The sequence below is a fragment of the Cantharellus anzutake genome, assembly GCF_015039405.1.
Source record: "Cantharellus anzutake strain C23 chromosome Unknown EI90scaffold_18, whole genome shotgun sequence".
Taxonomy (NCBI): domain Eukaryota; kingdom Fungi; phylum Basidiomycota; class Agaricomycetes; order Cantharellales; family Hydnaceae; genus Cantharellus; species Cantharellus anzutake.
Window position 1 is genome coordinate 597701 of NW_024066968.1, and position 23499 is coordinate 621199.

The 23499-nt window shown below is 52.7% G+C and overlaps 1 protein-coding gene across 1 annotated transcript; it reads right to left on the reverse strand.

The window, feature by feature from the left end:
- Nucleotides 1-20639: 20639 nt before the first annotated feature.
- EI90DRAFT_3185593 (uncharacterized protein) lies at nucleotides 20640-21457 on the reverse strand (the record flags this gene model as incomplete). The annotated part of the gene is made up of 2 exons (XM_039066378.1): nucleotides 20640-20986; nucleotides 21030-21457. 2 exons carry the CDS (start codon nucleotides 21455-21457, stop codon nucleotides 20749-20751), a joined length of 666 nt encoding a protein of 221 aa, XP_038917267.1. The 3' UTR covers nucleotides 20640-20748.
- Between the last annotated feature and the right edge of the window lie 2042 nt (nucleotides 21458-23499).

The window sequence follows — 23499 nt, forward strand, 5'->3', positions numbered from 1 at the left end:
CAGACGACCAAGAAAAGCAAACTCAGATATCCGGGACTGCTTCACCAGCTCCCGGTCCCTGAGAAACCTTGGGAGTCAATCACCATGGATTTCGTCGGACCATTCCCAACGAGCCTGAGTTATAACTACCTTTGGGTAGTTCTGTGCTGTCTAACGTGCCGGGTTCACCTAGTGCCTGTAATGACCCAGGTCAAGACAATTGAGCTGGCGCATCTGTTCCTGCAACATGTCGTGTGTTTGCATGGCATGCCAACATCCATCGTGTCAGATCGCGACACAAAGTTTACATCTCAATTTTGGACTGAGTTACACCGACTAATGGGTGTTAAACTCAAGTTAACCACTGCATTCCATCCTCAAGGGGATGGCCAAGCAGAATGAGCAATCCAGATGGTGGTCCAGATTCTTCGGTCATTCGTCCGACCCAATCAACAAGATTGGGCCGTGCATATACCCATGGTAGAATTCACATTGAACTCAAGTGCGAATAAATCAACAGGATTTGCCCTGTTTGAGTTGGTATATGGATACCTCCCACAGATGACCATGTCTCTGCCATCATCTGAATTGCCGGGGGTAAAATCCTTTGCCCAACGGGCCCTGGACAACATCCAGGCCGCTCACGATGCTATTATCAAGAGTCGTGTAGAACAGGTTATCCAGGCGAACCGACATTGGCGCCCTGATTCCCCCAAACTGAAGAAGGGGGACTACGCATATCTTTCAACGAAAGATCTGAACCTCCCCAGGGGGAGGGCGCACAAGTTGTTGCCAACTTATATTGGCCCTTACGAAATACTGGAGGTATTTGAGGACCCGTCTAACTACATCCTCAGGCTTCCCCCAGTGTTGACACAAAGAAATATCTTTGCGAAGTTCCACATCTCATGGCTCGCACCTCATGAGCTGAATGATTCTGTGCTATTCCCTGGGTGCGCCGTAGAAGTATTTTACGACTTTGGCGATGACCCAGAACGGGAATACCAGGTTAAGGAAATCGTCGACCATCGGTGGGATGATGATGGGTCTTTATGGTTCCGTGTCCGATGGGGACTTGGTGACCTTACTTGGGAACCCTTGGCCAATGTAAACGATCTAATTGCATTGGATGACTACCTAACAGTACAAGGGGTAGAGAACGTCAAGGAACTGAACCATCAATGATGGGATCAGATGCCAGACAATAGATCCAGTGGACCATCATGACTGCGGCGTGAACGTCGCCTACCAGTCCGATACCAGTGGATATCAATGCCTTATCACAGCCAACTATGGCATTGAAGCCATGAGTTGCCTAAACTGGCAAGTCCGGGAATATCCGAATAATATCGGATAAATGCAACGAAAGCGGGATCAAATCCTGCTTCCTACCATCAAATTTGAAATCGCTCAAATGAACACGACTGAATCCCCCCTTGCTGAATCTTCCCTCAACCTTTCCCCCATCAAGGAGGCCCTGGTAGACTCCAGCCCAAATTCCCCACTTGTAAGTCCCACCATGGATGCTGCCATGTCGTTGATGGACAATAACTCCACAGTTGCTCAGACTGTCGCCCCTGAAGCGCCCAGCATGGGCGTTTTAACCCCAAAACAGGACCCTTTGGTCCTGCCCACTTGTGTAAGTGTGAGTGAGAAGTACCCCCACCTGCTGCATTCCACGCAGACAGGGCTTGATCAACTCAAAATGATTATGGAAGTCGTGTGGGCCCGTATTGAGAAGAAACTCGAGAAACATAAGGAGACTATGTTCAAAGACGAATGTAGAAATGATGAGCTCGACGAGCTCAGGAATAAGTATGAAATGTTGCAGAACAAGGCCGATGACCTGCGTTCTGAAAATGACTGTCTTCATCGACGGATCGAATCCCTCTGTAAGGCCAATGACAAACTCAATGAGGACGTTTTTAGAGTTGTGTGCACAGCAAGGGGATGCCCTGCATCTCCCAAACCCACCCCAATTCAATCTTCTGCTCCCTCGTCGTCACAGCCCACTGTCCCCCAAACCATCATTATCCCTGGGGTTGGCCCAGTGGATCCTGCGTCGGCCAAGTCTGCACCGTTGAAAAAAACCACCTCTTCCAAGAGATGGGCTCCCATGTCCGATGATGACGAGATGGAAGGCAAATGGGTCGTTGACCCTGATGCCCCCTTCGAGGAATTTGTTGCGAACTGTCCACCCAGTTACCACTACTACGAGTACTATGACGCCAAACTCACTGAAGTGCATGGCAAACCCCTACCCCCACTGACATATTGTTGATCAGTGGCCCTTCCTACCCGCTTCTATGACATTGACCATGTCGATAGAATTGAATTCCAGACGTGGCTGTGCTCCTCCGCGACAAAGAACCTAAGTGGTTTGAGTTGGTTCGAAACTACATACAGGTGTGAGATTCTACGCTACAATGTACCATCTTGCCTGGTCGTTCAAGATGGGCAAGCCCTTGCAAGAGGATGTCGACACCTGTACCGACTGGTACAGGGTGGCTACAAACAACTGCACCTCACAAATGCATATGTCACGCAACGACATTGAGACAGAGGCGAAAAGACTTCCCAACCAGTACCCCCCAGCTCATATTGCACGGATGTACATCCTTGCATGTCAATGGATAAAACCAATGACTGATGATGCTCATGAGCATCATAAAATTCAACGTCAGGAACGAGCACTTATGTACTCAAACCCACCTATGATGTACGTGAGCCCACACCCTGTGGCATATTCGAACGCCCACCTCCGCCACAATACCCCCCTCCGACGTATGCACACTCGTTGGTGTACGAATCCACCCACACACCATGCCCATTACTTGCACTGTCATCAAGACAAGGATTCATCCATGAACGACGCTGATGTTGAGACTCATCATTACGATGATAACTATCTCAGCGACAATGTCGCTGTTGACACAGCTAGGTCCATGACGACTCGTAGGACTACGTCGAATCGCCCATCCGGCTCTGGCCCATCCGGGTCCACGCCGCGTAAACAGATGAGGAACTGATCCCCTCATATCCCTACCTTCATCAACGACAATGCCATTCAATGACAAGGCCATCGTTGATTAATAACTTCTTACCTTCGTCAACGACAATGCTGTCGTTGATTGTCTATTTTGTACCTTTCCTCTTTCGTCAACGACAACGTCGTTGATTATTCATTTTCCTCTTCGTTGATGACATCCACTGTCAACATCGTCACGGTGGACGATGGTATTTAATAAACTCACAACGACGAGAAAGTCGTTTCATCGTTGACAACTCTGTCATCAAGATCTGGGTGCATATGTTCCAGGAGAAACTCTAAGTGGGCTTCGCCTACAAACTACTATTATAGCCTCCTGCAATGAGTGTGCCCCCGTTTGCATACATCTTTCGTATGTAGAACATTAAAATTTTATTTCTTTAAATTGCTTGCTTTCCCCTTGTGTATATATGCTTGTACCCTGTCTGCGATTTAATATCGCAAGGGAGGAGGATGTGAGGCCCCGGCCCATGTCTATATTCCGCCCACAACATCAGTTGATGTTGTGTTGTCTAATAATTATGTCGCGATGCTAATTTAGCGTCATGGAAGCTTCTCTATTTATTTGTGCTGAGAATGCATTAGATTGTATATAAACCCTCGGGGTAGCTGTAAAAGGCAGATCAGCCTTTACTTCTACCCCGTTAATATACAGCCCATCAAAGTGTATACTTAGATGGACCAACTGAGGCCTGAGGCGAACGGGGGAACGGAACGTTACCGTCCCCAAAATAGTAAGATAACCTTTCACCAGGGACCCTTGTCTGCTTCGGGCCCATTGTTATGCACGCCTGCACTACACCCTACCGGGCCCTCAGCCCCAGGCGATATACCCGGATGCTCTCGACCCCAGGTCGGTCCCTGACATTGACCTGCCATCAGGCATGGTGGTCAGAGTTTCTATCCCAGTTCAACATGGTGGTCTGTTTCCACCTGGGAAAATTGGGCGTGAAACCAGATGCGTTGACTAGACGGTGGGACGTCTACTCCAAAGAGGGGGATAGGGACTACACTCGCGTTAACCCTCAAAACTTCAGACCGGTGTTCACGCAGGAGCAGCTCGCATCCTCCCTAAGAGCTACATACCTCGCTGAACCCGTTCTCCATGCAAGCTCCCTCGTTGACGTCGATGCTATCCATAAGGACATCATCACCACCCTTCCCCATGACCCTGCCGTTGCGGACTATCTCACCACCATGATACCAGAGGATTCCTGCTGGTCTAGGGACGCAGATGGCCTTGTAAGGCTGGACAACCGGATCTATGTCCCAGATGCCAACGACCTCAGGCTTCGCATACTGAGATACAAGCATGACCACCCACTCTCTGGGCACTTTGGATGGAACCGTACCTTGGATCTTGTCCGCCAGGAGTATACCTGGCCGGGTGTGTGCACTTTCGTTAAAAACTACGTGTCTTCTTGCACCGCTTGCACCTGCACCAAAACTCCCCACCACAAGCCATATGGCCTGCTCAAACAACTCCCAATCCCTGAATGCCTGTGGCACTCCATCTCCATGGACTTCATAGAACACCTTCCTGCCTCTTCTGGGTACACCACCATATTGGTTGTCGTTGACTGGTTGTCCAAGCAGTGCGTCTTCGTACCATCAATGGACACTGTCACAGCACCGGATTTGGCAAAACTGTTCTTACTCCACGTCTTCTCCAAGCACAGTGTTCCCTCCCACATCACCTCGGATAGGGGTTCCGAGTTTATCTCCCACTTCTTCCGCTCCCTGGGCAAGGCCCTCAACATACGGCTACACTTCACCTCGGGATACCACCCTGAAGGCGATGGTCAAACCAAGCGGATGAACCAAACCCTGGAGCAGTATCTATGTGTTTATTGTAACTACCAGTTCAGGACAACTGGTCGGAACTCCTGCCCCTCGCCGAGTTTGCCTACAATAACACTGTCACAACCCGGAAATTCCCACGGTCAGGTGACCACTCCCTACACCTTCTCCCTCCTCCGCTTCAGCCCCATCAACTCCGCTGCCCACCCAATGCCACCTGGACAAGCCCGTCATCCCTCCCCATCACTGCTACCTGTTCCACTGTTACAAGGATGGGGAGAATTCCCCTTTACTCGATCCGTTCTTATAGAGGGATGATGATCATTATATCTAGTCTGTACCATAATGGGATATGCAATCGATGAGTGTTCCCAGTCTTGTATGAGAGTAGACAATTGAATTCCCATCGATTGTAGTTCGTGATGAAGTGAGCTATTAAGGAATTGATGATGGGTAGTTGGAGACTTCAGGAGGGATGGGTCAGCCACAGGTACTTGGCACTCCTCAATGGAGCGTACTGTGTGCGTGATCGTGACTCGGGAGATGGGTGAAGACTTTGTGTAGTTGCTATCGGTTACTTGGCATTTGCAGCACGAACGTACTGGTAGTGGGTTGGTATCATGAGTGTACAATGAGAAACGACTAGTGGGGCCTTCGGTGACTTGGCATTCCCAAAGGGAACATACCATTGGCAAGGGAGTACGATGGTTAGCGAGGGAGGGAACAGATGATGGATGGGTGGCTACTTGGTGCTCGCATAGCGAGCGTACCTGTTAGAACTGGGCGAGGGTGGATGATTCCAGAGGGGAACTGGAGACTTAGCAAGGAGGGACCTTGGCCTCAGCGACTCAAGCGGAGTGCTGTGCCATTGCTGTTTGTCCATTTGGTCCTTAATTTCATAGGAGGCGAGCAGGAAGTCTCTAGGGGGCATTTCAGGTCGATTTTAGACTAAGGACTAAAATGAGTATGTACAAGCACCGATATATATAATGGAGAGGGCGAAAGCACAAGGAAACAAAGGGGATCCAAATCGGAACGAAGGCGTCCAAACGGGAACAAAGGGATGACAGAAGCGGAGCGGTACCAAAGGTCATAGGGCTGAACTGGTGGTACATCCGAAAGGAGGTAAGGAGGGCGAAGCCCAGAGGGGCAGGAGGATGAGGGGAAGTGGGGATGATGACTAACTGGCTAGAATGGGAAGAAGCAGCAGTCCAAATAGGGATGAGGGGAAAACGTGAGAGATACATTACAAGCAGCGAAAGTGCTGAAGATGATCCGTGGAGCTTGGAGGTTGCAGAGGTTACGGAGGTTATGGAGGCAGGGTTGAAAGTCCGAGGAATATTGGCAATGGTGTTTATGTAGTATGAGGTCACCAATGCAATGGACTAAGGCTGAGGTGGAGTCAAAGTCCGAGGTAGGAACTATGACGGAGTCTCGGAGTGAAGGTACGAGCGGTGTCTGAGTACAAGGTACAGGACAGCGGCGGAAGGTCGTAACTTGGCAGGAGGTTGGTGGAAGAGGACCAGAGGGAAGAGAGAGGAAAGAGGGAAGAGGGAAGGAGTGGCAGAAAGGAGAGTTGTCAGGTCTGAAGGTGAGTATCGGAGCGGATGGGAGAAGAGTAGGAGGATGACGGAAGGGTGGAGGTGTTGTGAGGAGGGAGCAGAGGAGTGGGAGGAGGAGTAGGAGGAGGGTGGTGAGAGGAGTGGTGTTCGGTCCGAGGTGAGTATTGGAGCAGATGGAGATAGGACAGGAGAGGGACGGAGGTGTGGAGGTGGCATGGGGGGTGAGAGGAGGTGTGGTGTCAGGACTGAAGGTGAATATCGGAACGGACAGCGGTAGGGTAGGACTCTGGGGGTGGTGAAGAAGGAGGTCTGGGAGTTGGGTCGGGATCGGGTATGCATGGATATGACAGTACTGGCATCATGGGAATGTGGGCCTCTGAGCATTCACGATCCCTATGATCATGGTAAGATGTTGTCCATCAAGCATGGGGGGGAGAGCTGAGTGATGAAGTCCTGCAGGATACAGGTTCCATAGGATGATATACAAGTTGAGAGTCTTCGACTCGCGACTTTGAGTTCTCACGGTGAGGACCGCTAGAGGACTCGACATAACCAGACTTATAGGACATGTTGAGAGTTGTACAGTCACACAGGTTCAGTTGAGTCACAAGAAGGGGTTGTTACAAGGGACAGCGCACAAGACAGTTGTAGAGAGTAGTAGTAGTTAGTGGGAACCACCTTCAGCGGTTTCCATACAAGACACGTGACTATTGTCAGGGACAGCTCCGAAAGCGGCAAGGTCCCAGTGTGAGGGACCCAATGGGACAGGTGTCGGCTATGCATAGCGGCGGTCCCATCGTGGGGTGAGCGTCCCCGACCACTTAGGCTGAAGTGGGAAGTTGGGTTATCATTAAAAGGGAAAACCTATGGTACTTACCTGAAGTGGGAAGTTGAGAAGAAGGCTGCTTCTTCTGTTCCCACCCCAGGCGCTATTATATACATGCAGTTAGGGTCACATGGAGGAAGCCATGTCATCTCCGCACACAGCCGCACCTCCCTGGGTGTCTGTCAGGGTTCAGCACCCTGCCTTAGGGTGCCCCGGACTCCCCACCTACTTTACCCCCTTTTATTTCTTTGACTGTTGCCTTGTTGTTGCCTTTGTGTGTTGTGTACACACACGCGCACGGGATAGCGTGGGAACTTTCTGAGCGAGCAGCTCGCCCAGAATGTTCCCACGGGTCACAGCCACAGTTCTGGGCGAGCAACTTGCCCAGAACGTTCCCACGCTTACTGGGCACTGCCACCTGGATGTTCCCTCCGGGTCACACTACACAACTCTAGGAGCTGTATAGTTGTGGGCATGTGACCCATTCCTTTATATAGCAACCATGCGGGGAGATGAGACCTTTACCCTTCTTCTCATCTCATGCCCCGCATAGGCAAGTGTATATATTATCTTTCCTTTTACTATACATCTCATGCCCCGCATAGTGTGAGGACAGGCCAGATGGGGGTTGAGGTCAGGGAGCCTCCGAGTCCGAGGCCGGGCCCTGACAGTGTCTCTGCAGGAGATCCCGGAGGTGGCCGCTCAGTAGGCAGGAGTGTGTGCAGCGCGTGTGGCAATCAGGGGAATGGGGTTAGGTATGTAGTGGTACATGGAGAGAAGGGAAATCGACTGTAGAATAGAAATAGAGAGAAAGGGGGAAGGTGAGAAAGGAGGGATGGGGAGTGATAGCGGGGGAAGCGGAGTAGGGCAGTACGGTGCGGGGTGCAGCACAGGGTCAGGCAGGTGTGCCCTGACAACTATCTACAAATGGAAAGGTCACGGGAAATCCCGTGAAACACAAGCAACCTTGGCCAGCACCAAAACCCCAATGGGGAAAGCTTTGCACAAGGGTATCATATCCATCCATGGCCATCGACTTCCACTACCTCCAATCCCTCCAGACTACCTCCGCTCCTTCTTCACTAACCTCAGAGCTCCCATATTCTGCAATCACCTCAGTATCCCTCGATGGCCACCACCCCCTCTTTTCAATTTATTACCTATGCCTCCCTAAGTATGGAGCCCCAAAGGCTTCCGGACAGCTCCAACGTCCGCTAGCGCACTCCCACCTCCGCTGGGCAATACACTTGCTTTCCCTGCAAGCCCACCTTCAGGCCTATCCCTCCTTTCCGTTTCTGGGTTATCGCCTACCATTCCGCTAACCCCGTAACCTGACTTATCAGTAATATTCAATCGGCTAATGTTTAACTCCGTTAGCTCCACTCCACTCAGCCCCACCATTTACGGGCCCACCCTCGTTGTAACTATATATACTCAACTTGTACATAGGTTACACCTCAGTAATAAAATCAACTAGAGTTTACCCCCTTTTAGTTCTGGTTGCCAGTTAGTAAGTTAGGGCATGGATGTGTTACTTGGCACAGTGCTCCTGGCATAAGTCACTGAGGCCGAAGCCCTCTGCCATGGAGGCATTCCTTCGTCTCGATCTGGTCTCTGACAGAGGGGGGGGAAAGGAGTAGAACAAGTAAGGAGGGTAAGGTATCAGGATAGAGGGTGAAAGAGAGAGAGAGGGGGAGTGTCATATCCATCCCTGGCCATCGACTTCCGATCCCTCCGATCCCTCCGGTCTACTTCCGCTCCTTCCTCACTAACCTCGGAGCTCCCATATTCCGCAATTCCCTTGGTACCCCTCGATGGTCACCACCCCCTCCTTTCAATTTATTACCTACGCCTCCCTAAGTACGGAGCCCCGAAGGATTCCGGACAGCTCCAACGTCCGCTAGTGCACTCCCACCTCCGCTGGACAATACACTTGCTTGCCCTGCAACGCCCACCTTCAGGCCTATCCCTCCTTTCCATTAATCCCATAACCCGACTCGTGGGTAATATTCAATCAGCTAATGTCTAACCCCATTAGCTCTGCTCTGCTCGGCTCTGCCATTTGCGGACCCGTCCTCACTGTAACTATATATACTCAATTTGTACATAGGTTACACTTCAGTAATAAAATCGACTAGAGTTTACCCCCTTCAGTTCTGGTTGCCAGTTCAGTAAGTTAGGGCATGGACGTATTACTTGGCACAGCGCTCCTGGCACAAGTCGCTGAGGCTGAAGCCCTCCGCCACGGAGACACTCCTTCGTCTCGACCAGGTCTCTGACAGGGAGCGATAGAGAGGGGAAGTCTTTGACTATGCAATGGATATGGTCGTTGGAGACTCTGTATCCATAACACTCCTCCACTCCTCTCCCCTTTCCTCTCTCCTCTCTCTTCCCTCTGACCCTCCACCAAGTTATGACCTTCCGCTGCTGTCCCATACTGTCAGGGCACACCCACCTGACCCGGCCCCACCCGGCCCCACTTCACCCGGTACCCCGCCACCCAGTCTTCCCCTACCTCCTCCCCCCTTCTTCTTTCTTTCTTTCTCCATTCCACTCTCTCTTTACTTATTTCACCTTCTCTTTATTTTCTCTTTATTCTACACGGACGACCTTTCCTTGTATCAATGTACCATTGACCCACCCGCAGCGCACTCACGACACGCCCAGCCCGGGTGCCTCGGGCGACCCCCGCTATGTCCAGCTCGTGCGTTCACAGCGGACGCCCTTGGGATCCCCCATGGGGACACCTGGGTGACTACAGCTGTATGCGAGGATGACGTGGCACCCGTCATGTGACCTAAGCCGCATGTATATAAACATACCTGAAGTGGGAACTGAAGAAGTAGCCTTCTTCTCACCCTTTTCCACTTCAGTAATACATAGTTCCTTTTAATAATAACACCCTTTTCCACTTCAGTCTAAGTGGCCAGGGACTGCCTCCTGAGCCGGGCCCGCCAGTACGCACGCCCGCTCCACACCCCACGAGACTTCTAGTGTTGGGCGTCTCACCCGGGCCTCCTCTACCCCGACGCGTCCCTGACACATACCCCGTACTCAGGCACCACTCGTACCTTTGCTCCGAGATTCCGTCATAGCTCCGACCTCGGACTTTGACTCCACCTTGGCTTTAGTCCATTGCATTGGTGACCTCATACTACGTAAACACCATTGCCAATATTCCTCAGACTTTTAACCCTGCCTCTGTAACCTCTGTAAGCTCCATAAGCTCTGTAAGCTCCGAGCTCCATGGATCATCTTTGGCACTTTCACCGCTTGTAATGTATCTTTTGTGTTTTCCCCTCATCCCTATTTGGACTGCTGCTTCTCCCCATTCTAGCCAGTTAGTCATCATCCCCACTTCACCTCACCCTCCTGCCCCTCTGGGCTTCGCCCTCCCTATCTCCTTTTGGATGTACCACAGGTTCTGCCCTATGACCTTCGGTACCGCTGAAGGAGCGGAACCGAGAGTGCAGTTTTCCCTGTTCCTGGTTGTGGGGGAGTGTACCTGTTGAGTACGGTGCTGTGTTAGTGTTTTGGTTGCTTTTTCAACAGTTTAGTGTGCTATAGAAAAATCAAACAATCAAGCACCCTGTGGAGCTGTTCAAATAATTCTGTCTGTCTGAGCCGACTCTGGTCTGTTCAGCTCTCAGTCAGAATTCACCTAATTTTACCACTTTTTAGTTTAGGAAGTGATTACTCCTATGTGTGGAGAGATACTACTGTTTTCTCCCTTCACACTGTCACTTTTTGTTCAGTAGTAACAAACTGCTTCTAAGTGTCTTACTTAGACGCCTATAAATCTCCTATCTCACTTATCACACTGTTGTTGCCTTTTGTACAGTGGCAAACTTAACTGTCTTATCACTTTTTCGCACTGGAGTGAGAACCAGAAGTGCTTGAGAGAAATATTACTCTATTTTCTTACTTCTCTGAGGGGCTGCAAAGTGAGCGAAATCATGGTCCTTTTATACCTTTCAAGACCTTTCTTTCCCACGCTTTGCACTATTTACATGCAATAGAGTATTTACAAGCTTTTGTTCTAGAAAGTCCTAATGACTTGCCCAGATGACTTAGTCAGATATGACTCAACCAAAATGACTTGGTTAGATGTGATGGGGCTGTGTATGACTCAGTCTGAATTGGTTTCAGGTTGTGCATTTCTATTTTCAAGAAATGACTCAACCTATTATGACTCAACCAAAGTGACTTGGTCAAAAATGACTCAGCTGGAAATGACTCCATCAGAAATGACTCAGTCAGGGTGTCATATAGTTCTGTCTAGAAAATATTTCTAGGTAGTTGTTCATAGGTTCATATAATCCATATAGTGTAAGAATGTGAGGAAATGTTCTTCAAAGTATGTTTTAACATAATCAGTCCAAAAAAAAATGTCATAAAAATGTAATGCATGTTGGATCCCCCTCGTTCCACAGCCATGGGAACATCTGATGAATGTCCGTGCACAGGGAAACTTGTGCCAAGACTGAGGCTGAAGTGTGGTCACCTTACCAGTTAAAGTGTTTAACTTGTCACATGACCTTCAACATGGTGTCGAATCCAAGTGATACACACAACCTTGATTAACTCCTTCAATTACTCTTTCCTCCCATTCCAACTTGCTATCATACAAGGGTCAAGTGTCCATGCATGTGAGGGTCATTCTTTAGTTGTTGATGATGTCCTCGGAACTTTCCCTACACCGCTCCGCTTCCACCATTGTCAGGGACAGTGTCAGGGCACACCTGCCTGACCCGGCCCCACCTGGCCCCACTTCACCCGGTACCCCGCCACCCAGCCTTCCCCTACCTCCTCCCCCCTCTTCTTCCTTTCCTTCTTTCTCCATTCCACTCTCTCTTTACTTATTTCACCTTCTCTTTATTTTCTCTTTATTCTACATGGACGACCTTTCCTTGTATCAATGTACCATTGACCCACCCGCAGCGCGCTCATGACACGCCCAGCCCAGGTGCCTTGGGCAACCCCCGCTATCTCCAGCTTGCACGTTCACAGTGGACGCCCTCGGGATCCCCCACGGGGACACCTGGGTGACTACGGCTGTATGCGAGGATGATGTGGCACCCGTCATGTGACCTAAGCCGCATGTATATAAACATACCTGAAGTGGGAACTGAAGAAGTAGCCTTCTTCTCACCCTTTCCCACTTCAGTCTGAGTGGCCAGGGACTGCCTCCTGAGCCGGGCCCGCCAGTATGCACGCCTGCTCTACACCCCGCGAGACTTCCAGTGTCGGGTGTCTCACCCGGGCCCCCTCTACCCCGGACGCGTCCCTGACAGCAGAAGAAGGCTTCAACCTCGTCTCCCCTATCCCCCCTCCCTCCCCTGCCATGGTAACCGAAGAGCAGTACGATGACCTGCTGGCCCGGTTCCAAGAACTACAGGCCATCTGTCAGGGCACACCCGCCTGACCCGGTTCCACCCGGGCCCACCTGGGCCCACCTCACCCGCTCACCTGCTCACTCGCTCCCCGCTACCCATCCTTCCTCCCTCTTCCCCTTCCTCCCTTTCCTCCCTCTTCCCTCTTTCCTCTTTCTCCTTTATTTCACTCTCCCTTTCTGTTTATTCTTTCTATTTACACGGACCACCTTCCCTTGTATCATTGTACTGTTGACCCGTCCGGCTTGGACACCCCAGACGACTTCCCGCTACGCCCAGCATGCGCACCTGCAGCGGACGCCCTTGGGATCCCCTGTGGGGATACCCGGATGGCTGCGGCCCTCTCCGTAGATGACGTGGCACCCGTCATGTGACCCAAGCCGCATGTACATAAATGTACCTGAAGTGGGAACTGAAGAAGTAACCTTCTTCTCACGTTTTCCACTTCAGGTAAGTAGTGTAGTTCTTCCTTTTAATAACAATTCACGTTTTCCACTTCAGTCTAAGTGGCCAGGGACTACAGTCCCAGATCGGGCCCACCAGTACGCGCGCCCGCTTCGCCCCCGAAAGGGTCCCTCCGTTGGGCGCTACAGCCGGGCCCCCTCCACCCTGGATGCGTCCCTGACACCATCATCGAAAACCAGGTCTTGAACCAGCTGGCACCTGCCCCCTTGCCCGCACCCACACCTGCCCCTGCACCCCCACCCACGCCCAGACCCAAGGGGCCTAAGGTTGCCCCCCCCACTGCCTTCTCCGGAGCCAGCGAGGACCTTGACCGTTTCAAGGCCGAATGTGGCATCTATTTCCACATCTGCATGGCCGAGTTCCCCACCCCCCTCTCTCAGATCCTCTTCGTGTTGTCCTACATGAAGGGGGGGACCACAGGAGCGTGGGTGACCCAGCGTACCATCGCGCTGTTAACGGCAAACTCTCCCACCCTCACCATGGACGAGTTCAACACGGAACTCGATGCCATGTTCCAGGACCCCAACCGGGAAGCCACTGCCCGGCAGAAGTTGGCAAGCATCTGACAGGGGAGTGACTCCGTGGACAAAGTCATCCAGGAGTTCGAGATACTGGGACCCGCCTCGCAGCTGGGCGACGTTGGGCTTGTCGACCGTTTCGAGCAAGCAATCAATGCCCGGCTCCGTGAAAGTATATATCGCCTCCGCCCCATGCCTACCACCTGGGCCGAGTGGAAACGTGAAGCCACCCTCCTGGACAACCAGTGGCGACGCTTCCAGGCGACACAACCCGCGCGCCCCGCCCAGGCCTCCATTTACCCTGACGCGACCCCTGCCAACTACAAACCCCCCTTACGCACGTCCCACACCCGCAGCCCCATGACCTGGGCCCGCAGCCCCCCCAACTCCTGCAGCCCGCCCCCCTACAGGGACGGGCCCGCAACCCATGGACCTTGATCGCTCGAGGACTGACCACAGGAGGAACGGGCTGTGTTACAACTGTAACGCCCCAGGGCATATTGCATGAGACTGCCTGCAACCTAAGGTCCACCGGGTCCGACGCCTCCACCCGGAAGACCTTCGAGCACTGATGGAGGGGTTGAAGAGGCAGCTGACTGAGGAACCAGAGGAAGAGGGAGAAGAGCCAGAGGCAGGGCCTCAGGAGGATTTTCAGGAAGGCGGCCAGTGAGGGATGTGTCCCGGGTGCCCGTAGAGGATAACTCGTGTAAATACCGCAGTGCGCGTAAGCCAGCAATGCCAAAGCTTCACCAAGTTATCGCAAAGAAAAGGAGAAAAAGCGCATCTCCAGCACGAGAGAGTGAAAGAACCCCAGGGGTAACACCTGAAGTAGCGGTGTCCCCACCCGCTATCTACGTCCTCTCTAAACAGTCCCCCAGGTCGCTCAGCCTCACCGTGAAGCTGACCGCCCTGACCTCCCTCGCTTCTGTATCCGTGTCAGCGCTCCTGGACTCAGGAGCCACCGGGAACTTCGTAAGCCCCGAGTTCATCCGGAAGCACAACCTTGAGACCACCCGGCTCCCTCAGCCCATCCCAGTCCGCAACGTCGACGGGACCCCCAACGAGAATGGAGCCATAACTGAGGAACTGGAGGCCCTCCTGACGTTCGGATGGCACACAGAGCGAGCCCGGTTCGCGGTTGCAAACCTCGGGCGACAGTCCCTCATCATAGGACATTCGTGGCTGTTGCACCACAACCCGGAGGTGGATTGGGCACGACAGAAAGTCACCATGTCCCGCTGCCCATCCTCCTGCAAGCTGCTACAGGCACGAAGCGACCCGGACCTTGCCCTGGAACCCAGGGATGGGATCTATGCTGCGATCATCCCCCTGGGGTGGGGACATGACCTGAGAGCGACTACAACACCCTCCCAGCGGATGGCCCAGGAAGCCTGTGACCCGGAAGCAGAACCTGTGTCGTTCGAAGCGTTGGTACCAGAGCACTACCAAGACTTCCGGGACGTGTTCTCGAAAGAAGCCTTTGACCAGCTACCCCCCCGGAAGCCCTGGGACCACGCTATAGACTTAGTCCCGGACGCCAAACTACCCAGGGGGAAGACTTTTCCCCTCTCACGGCCGGAGCAGAAAGAGTTGGACAAGTTCCTGCGCGAGAACTTGCAGAACGGGTGCATACGACCCTCCAAGTCCCCGATGGGGGCTCCAGTCTTCTTCGTCAAGAAGAAGGACGGGTCGCTATGCCTAGTCCAGGACTACCGGAAATTGAACGAGATCACGGTAAAAAACTCGTACCCGCTTCCACTCATCTCAGACGTTCTCGCCCGCCTCCGCAATGCCAAGTACTTCTCAGCTCTGGACTTACGATGGGGGTTTAACAACGTCCGGATTAAGGATGGCGACGAGTGGAAAGCAGCATTCGCAACCAATCGAGGGCTGTTCGAGCCCATGGTGATGTTCTTCGGCCTATGTAACTCACCCGCGACCTTCCAGACCATGATGAACGACATCCTCATCTTCACAGCCACCCTAGAGGAGCACCGGAGGGTAGTCCGAGAAGTCCTAGAGACGCTACGGAAGAGAAAGCTCTTCCTGAAGCTGGAGAAGTGTAAATTTGAACGGATGCAGATCGACTACCTGGGTCTGGTCATCTCAGAGGGCAGCGTCGCGATGGACCCCGTAAAGATCCGTGGAGTCCTTGACTGGCCGACCCCAACCAAGGTGAAGGAAGTACAGTCCTTCCTAGGGTTCGTGAACTTTTACCATTGCTTCATCAAAGACTTCTCCGAGAAAGCACGGCCCCTCCATGCGCTAACCTGGAAGACCCAAACCTGGAACTGGGGCCCGGACGAGGACTATGCCTTCCGCACCCTCAAAGAAGCCGTCACCACCGCCCCCGTCCTCTCCTTCCCTACAGACACTGGCCGCTTCAGGCTCGAGTGTGACGCCTCTAACTTCGCAACCGGTGCAGTCCTCTCCCAACTCCAGGCGGACGGGGAGTTCCACCCGGTAGCATTCATGTCCAAGAGCTTCATGGATGTGGAGCGTAACTACGAGATATATGACAAGGAGATGCTCGCAATCGTCCGAGCCCTGGAAGAGTGGCGACACTTCTTAGAAGGTGCCGGGGAGAAGGTCGAAATCTACACTGACCACCGTAACCTGAGTTACTTCCGGACGGCCCAGAGGTTAAACCGGTGCCAGGCCCGGTGGACCCTCTTCCTCTCCCGCTTCTACTTCACCCTCGTCCACCGCCCAGGGAAACTCATGGGGAAGCCGGACGCACTCTCCTGTCGAGCTGACCACCCGAAAGGGAAGGATGACAACGAAGGGCTGACCCTCCTCCAACCAGCCTGGTTCGAAGCTCGCGCAACGGAGGCGGTCTCAGTAGAAGGGGAGGAAGCAGGCATCCTAGAGAGAATACGCGGGGCAAAAGACCACGATGAGAGGGTGGTAAAAGCTATACGAGAGCTGAGGGAAGGGACGCTAAGATCGGATGAGTGGGAGGAGCAGGGAGACCTAGTCCTATACCGGGGGAGAGTGTACGTTCCAAAAGACCCCCAACTCCGTCACGATCTGGTACGGCTACACCACGATGCACGGGCAACGGGGCATCCGGGGCGATGGAAAACCTTGGAACTCGTCTCCCGTGACTACTGGTGGCCCCGGATGGCAGAGTACGTCGGGCAATATGTACGCAGGTGCGATACTTGCAACCGTGTTAAGTCGTTCCCCTCACGAAAAGTTGGGAAGCTCACCCCAAACAAAGTCCCCACCCATCGTTGGCAGGTGATCTCAGTGGACATGGTAGGGGAGCTCCCAGAGTCAAAGGGATACAATGCCATCCTCGTAGTGGTGGACCGCCTATCCAAACGCATCCACGCGGTCCCCACTGTGACGACCGTGGACTCGGAGGGTATCGCACGGCTCTTCCTAGAGCACGTCTGGAGGCACCACAGGCACCCTGAGGAGATCCTCAGCGATAGAGGGAGCGCCTTCGTCTCCCGCTTCTCAAAGGAGCTCGCAGACCTCCTAGGTGTCAAGCTCACCCCCTCTGCGCCCTACCACCCCCAGATGGATGGACAGACCGAGCGGGTCAACCAAGAGATCGAGGCCTACCTCCGGGTGTTCATCAACCATCGCCAGGACGACTGGGCGGATTGGCTCCCCCTAGCGGAATTCTCTTATAATAACCGCATCCACTCCTCCACCCACCGAACCCCTTTCAAACTCGACACCGGCCAACACCCCAGGATGGGGACAGAACCCACACGCACGTCGGAGGTGGAAGCCGCTGATGCATTCTCGTCAAGGATGATGAAAATGCAGGAGGAGGCGAAAGCAGCACTGGAACATGCAGCGGACGAAATGGCCCGCTACTACGACCGAGATCGCGAGACAGCCCCAAAGTATCAAGAAGGTGACCAAGTCTGGCTCAACGCGCAAAACTACACGACCGACCACCCGACCAAAAAGTTGGACCACAAATGGCTTGGCCCCTTCAAGATCGTCAAAGTCGTCTCCCCGGCTGCCGTTGCAAGAGGGCTCACGGCTCTCTATGCCGACTAAGCTCGTGGGGCCAAACTCTCCCTAAACTCTACTTTCTCCACTAAACTTCGCTATGCTCAATCCTGAAACTCCGCGGTGGGTTCTCCGGGATTTCCGCAAGGTCCGGGCTCAGTGTCCACTACTCACTCGTTGTGAGCTAGATCACTGCCCTTATTCCTACTGTTGGAATTCCACACACTCACACCCTCTCTAGCGCGTCCTAGCACCTTAGAGAAAATGGGGGAGGGGAGAACTTCTTTTCACAAATCCGGTATGTACAGGATTATATCTAATAATTATTTTTAGAAATAATATATGAGAAATATTGGTGCCATATGGCACCTGGGTACCTTATTAGGCGAAATAATAAAAGAGGGTAACAGTATCAATAAAAGAATATCAATCAATAACTGAAATGATGGCAAAATATGAAAATAAAAGAAAATAAGCGATTTCTCAACGGATTTACGGAATTAAAGGCCAAAATTGGAAATGTGGCTGAATGGAACTATTACGCAGCCAATGAGCATTTTTACCAATTTATTAGACGCCGTGGGAACGAGTGAGGCTGGAATTCTGGGTTGCTCCTTGAGATTCCCACGCCCGCACATACTCGTGACCTGCTGTGCCTAACTTGTCCAACACAGAACTCCGTCAATTCTCCACCGATTAGGACGTTCTTGGTATCGATGGGATCGTAGGAATTAGTACTATTTTTAGATACCAAATCCGTGTCGAGTCGTTGTATGAATGAAAGGTGGTTTTCTAATCGTGGAAACGGGTATCCGAGCCGGCGCTGCGCGTGGGCGATTATCCTGCCTACACCGTCAAACTTCAACTTACCGCACAACAGAAAGGAGTCCACCCAGTCGTATCCGTGACAAACGTCAGACCATACCACCCGGACGACATCACGGAACGACCCACCGACCCACGCCCGGGCCCAGAGCTCGTAGACGGAGATGAAGAATATGAAGTCGAGAAAGTACTAGACTCTAAGTGGCTACGCCGGAAACTCTGGTATCTAGTGAAGTTTGCTGGCTGGCCAAACTCAGAGAACCAATGGCTCCAGCAGGACCACTTAGTCCACGCCCCCAACTGGATTGAGGAATTCCACAGGACGCACCCCCAGGCCCCGGGAAGAGAGAGGGAGAACCACCTGGCCGCTTCGAGGAGGGGGTGATGTCAGGGCACACCTGCCTGACCCGGCCCCACCCGGCCCCACTTCACCCGGTACCCTGCCACCCAGCCTTCCCCTACCTCCTCCCCCCTCTTCTTCCTTTCCTTCTTTCTCCATTCCACTCCCTCTTTACTTATTTCACCTTCTCTTTATTTTCTCTTTATTCTACACGGACGACCTTTCCTTGTATCAATGTACCATTGACCCACCCGCAGCGCGCTCACAACACACCCAGCCCGGGCGCCTCGGGCGACCCCCGCTATCTCCAGCTCGCGCGTTCACAGCGAACACCCTTGGGATCCCCCACGGGGACACCCGGGTGACTACGGCTGTATGCGAGGATGATGTGGCACCCGTCATGTGACCTAAGCCGCATGTATATAAACATACCTGAAGTGGGAACCGAAGAAGTAGCCTTCTTCTCACCCTTTCCCACTTCGGTCTGAGTGGCCAGGGACTGCCTCCTGAGCCGGGCCCGCCAGTATGCACGCCCGCTCTACACCCCGCGAGACTTCCAGTGTCGGGCGTCTCACCCGGGTCCCCTCTACCCCGGACGCGTCCCTGACAGACAGCTCCGAAAGCGGTGAGGTCCCGGTGCAAGGGACTTGATGGGACAGACGTCGGCTATGCATAGCGGCAGTCCCGTCGTGGGGTGAGTGTCCCTGACCACTTAGTCTGAAGTGGGAAGTTGAGAAGAAGGCTGCTTCTTCTGTTCCCACCCCAGGCACTATTATATACATGCAGTTGGGGTCACGTGGGAGGAGCCACGTCATCTCTGCACACAGCTGCACTCCCCTGGGTATCTCTGTGGGAGATCCCGGAGGTGTGCCGCTCTGTGAGTGGGAATGCATGCGGCGGGTGTGGTGATCGGGGAAGTGGGGTTAGGTGTGTAGTGATACATAGAGAAGGGGAAGTTGACCATGGAACGGAAATAGAAAGAAAGAAGGAAAGGGGAAAGAAGAAACAGGGAGTGATAGCGGGGGAGTGGAGTAGGGCGGTGCGGCACGGGGTCAGGTGGGGTGTGCCCTGACAACCATCCCTTTGTTCCCATTTGGATGCCTTTGTTCTGATTCAGACCCCCTTTGTTTCCCTTGTGCTTTCACCCTCTCCATTATATACCGGTGCTTGTACATACTCATTTTAGGCCCTTAGTCTAAAATCGACCTGAAATGCCCCCTAGAGACTTCCTGCTTGCTGCCTATGAAATTAAGGACCAAATGGACAAACGGCAATGGCACAGCGCTCTGCTTGAGTCACTGAGGCCAAGGTCCCTCCTTGCTAAGTCTCCGGTTCCCCTCCGGAATCGTCTGCCCTCGCCCAGTTCTAACATCATCCACCAACATTCCCTCAGTGTGGGGAACAGGGTTATGGGGCAGGGTGGGTTCTATTACCTGTGAATATGGCAATGGTGGATTATTATCCACTGTTGTGTAGTGAGGAGGTGGAACCTGGGGGGGGGGGGCCAAATGTCAGGGCCTGGCCTCGGACTCGGAGGCTCCCTGACCTCAACCCCCATCTAACCTGTCCTCACACTATGCGGGGCATGAGATGTATAGTAAAAGAAAGGGAATATATGCACTTGCCTATGCAGGGCATGAGATGAGAAGAAGGGTAAAGGTCTCATCTCCCCGCATGGTTGCTATATAAAGGAATGGGTCACATGCCCACAACTATACAGCTCCTAGAGTTGTGTAGTGTGACCCGGAGGGAACATCCAGGTGGCAGTGCCCAGTAAGCGTGGGAACGTTCTGGGCAAGTTGCTCGCCCAGAACTGTGGCTGTGACCCGTGGGAACATTCTGGGCGAGCTGCTCGCTCAGAAAGTTCCCACGCTATCCCGTGCGTGCGTGTACACAATGCACAAAGGCAACAACAAGGCAACAGTCAAAGAATAAAAGGGGGTAAAGTAGGTGGGGAGTCCGGGGCACCCTAAGGCAGGGTGCTGAACCCTGACACCAAAATGGCAGAAACTAGGTTCACTTACATGCAACGTATGCAGTGGTGCTAGTTGCCTTCATCATTTGAGCCACCTCTGAGCAGTAATGTTTCCAAAGGCAGCAAAGAAGGTACTTCTTCCCTGCCTTGATAGTGTTTTCAAAGTTTTGGGGATGATCCCCAAAACGTCCATCAAGTTCAGTGGCAGACACATTTTGTCCATTCACAGACTTCATGTCAAAAAACCGACCATGGAGTTGGTGAGCCTCCAGCATAGCACTGTCGAACCCATCCATCAAGCCATTTCAAGTCCACCATGAACTTGAACCCTTCAACTGAGTTCAAGAACAGGTGAACCCAGTTGTTCCACCACTTTTGGCAGCGGTTCCGACTCTCTGTTACTGGCCAGTTTTGGCCACTGATGGTGACACCAAAATGGAAGTCACCCTGGAAGAATGTACCTGGGATGAGGATGTTCCTCCAGGTCCCAGCAGGAGGGGAGCAATTTGCCTCTGTGAACCAGGAGTATCCCTCTGGGATTGATGAAGGACCAGGTGTCCCGCTGGTTTGAGGGGTGGGCACTGCTATGAGGCCAAAAGAAGATGAGGGCCCTTGAGGCCCGGGAGGGGGGATGGGAGCCACATGGTGGCCATAATGGCCATCCATGAGGCTGGTCAAAGGAACCTTCATCCATTTTGGGATGGGAGGTTGTGCAGCATGGTTATGCACCTCCACATTTGAAGCAGTCATAGGGACCACTGGTGCCCTATGCTGACTGTGTTGGTGTCAGGGATCAGCAATGACCCTGGACCCTATGCCGGCTGCGCGTATGCGCATGGGAAGTATGCTGGTAATTCCCGTCTACTCCGCTTACCTAAGCCCCGGTGACCCGGATCATCTCCGGCATTGTTCTGGAACATTCTATGATCACGTGATTCTATCGGCAATCTGTTTGGTTTCCTTATTGCCGGACTCTACATGTATATAGCTGACCCTAAGATGGGGACATCCCTTTCCCCCGGCTTTAATCACAACTAGGTTATCGGAGCACCTTGCGCGAGCACGCATGTCCCCTGACAGTTGGGATGGAGCGGGGGGCATACATACCATTGGCCCCAACATATGGGGTATCTTACAAGGGCAAGAGCCCTCAAGGACACTGACTTCTCTTTCTAAGCGATCGATTTCTTTCTCAAGGTTGTCGCATTTGTCTCGGAGCCAAGATTGGTGGTGAGAAGAATTTCTCAATTTGAGATCGAGATGAACGTTCTTGATCTCAAGCCCATGGAAATTCTCCTGAAGCTCCTTATTCTCATCTCAGAGGCTATTAGCCTCACCACAAGATCGGGAGAGTTCACCTTCCAAAAGGCAAACTTGTTGGCTTGCTTCCTTGAGAAGGTTGCCTATGCCTGGGGCAAACATTGGATATGGTGGCACCTGTATAGGCACCATCATTTCAGGGGCATAACTTTGCCCCAGGTATTGGGGCTCATCCGATGAATAGTCAGCTTGTGATTGAGTAAACTCACCTGTAACCAGAGACAACTGGCCAGATATGGCTGGAATAGGTGCTGGGTCTGCAGGTCACAAATCCAGTGGGAGCACTGAGTCTAGCTTGTTAATGCCAGGTGTTAACAGCCGATGAGGTGAGTCAGCTGGTGGCATGGACACATCAGCATCCATGGTGTCATTAGATGTGTGTGGACTTAACCCACAACCGGTGTCAGCAGTTGATGTCAGATCAGACATGAGGGCAGGAGAGAAGTGTCAGGGACGCATCCAGGGTCGAGGGGGCCCGGGGGTAATGCCTGGCACTGAGGCCATCACGGGGTGTGGAGTGGGCATGCATACTGATGGGCCCGATCCGGGACAATAGTCCCTGGCCACTCAGACTGAAGTGGGAACTGTGAGTTGTTATTAAAAGGGGAGGCTATGCTATGTACCTGAAGTGGGAACTGTGAGAAGAAGGTTACTTCTTCGGTTCCCACCCCAGGTACCTTTATGTACATGTGGCTTGGGTCACATGAGGTTTGCCACGTCACCCTGCATACAGCTGCAGTCATCTGGGTGTCCCCGTGGGGGATCCCGAGGGCATGTGCTGCACGCATGCGTGTTGGGTTGCACCACGAGGCCGTCTGGGTCGTCCAGGGCTGGGTGTGTCGTGCACACGTCACGGGCAGGTCAATAATACATAGGTATGGGGAAAGGTCGTCTGTGTAGATAAAAATAGAAGAAAGAACAAAGGAATAAAAGAACAAAAGGATAGAAAGAAGAACCAGAGTTGAGGAACCGTGATGAAGGGTGGGGAGTAGAGGTGAGCAGGATACCGGGTCAGGGTGGGTGGAGCTGGGTCAGGCAGGTGTGCCCTGACAAGAAGGAGCAAATTTCATCCATGGGAATATTAATGAACCCTCGGAAGCAATTTCCACGTATGGCAACTAACACCATAAACAGCCTTCTGATGGCCACAGGACCATTCCCAAGTGGGCAGGCCATCAGGAATGTTGGGGACAAGATGCCAAGGTGGCACTTCGTATATGAGGTGAGGGAAAGCAGCTTTCCCTGTTTAATCTCATGACTGCATCAACACCATGTAACACTAGATAGTCATCTAATGCAGTGAGTTCATCACAGTGAGACAAGGGTTCCCAAGTGAGATCCCTGAAGCCCCATTTAACACGGAACCACAGGCTATCATGTGTGTCCCATGCATGGTCCAAGATCTCTTGGACCTGGTATTCCTGCTCAGGGTCATCGCCAAAGTCATAGAAGATTTGGACAGCCCATCCCGG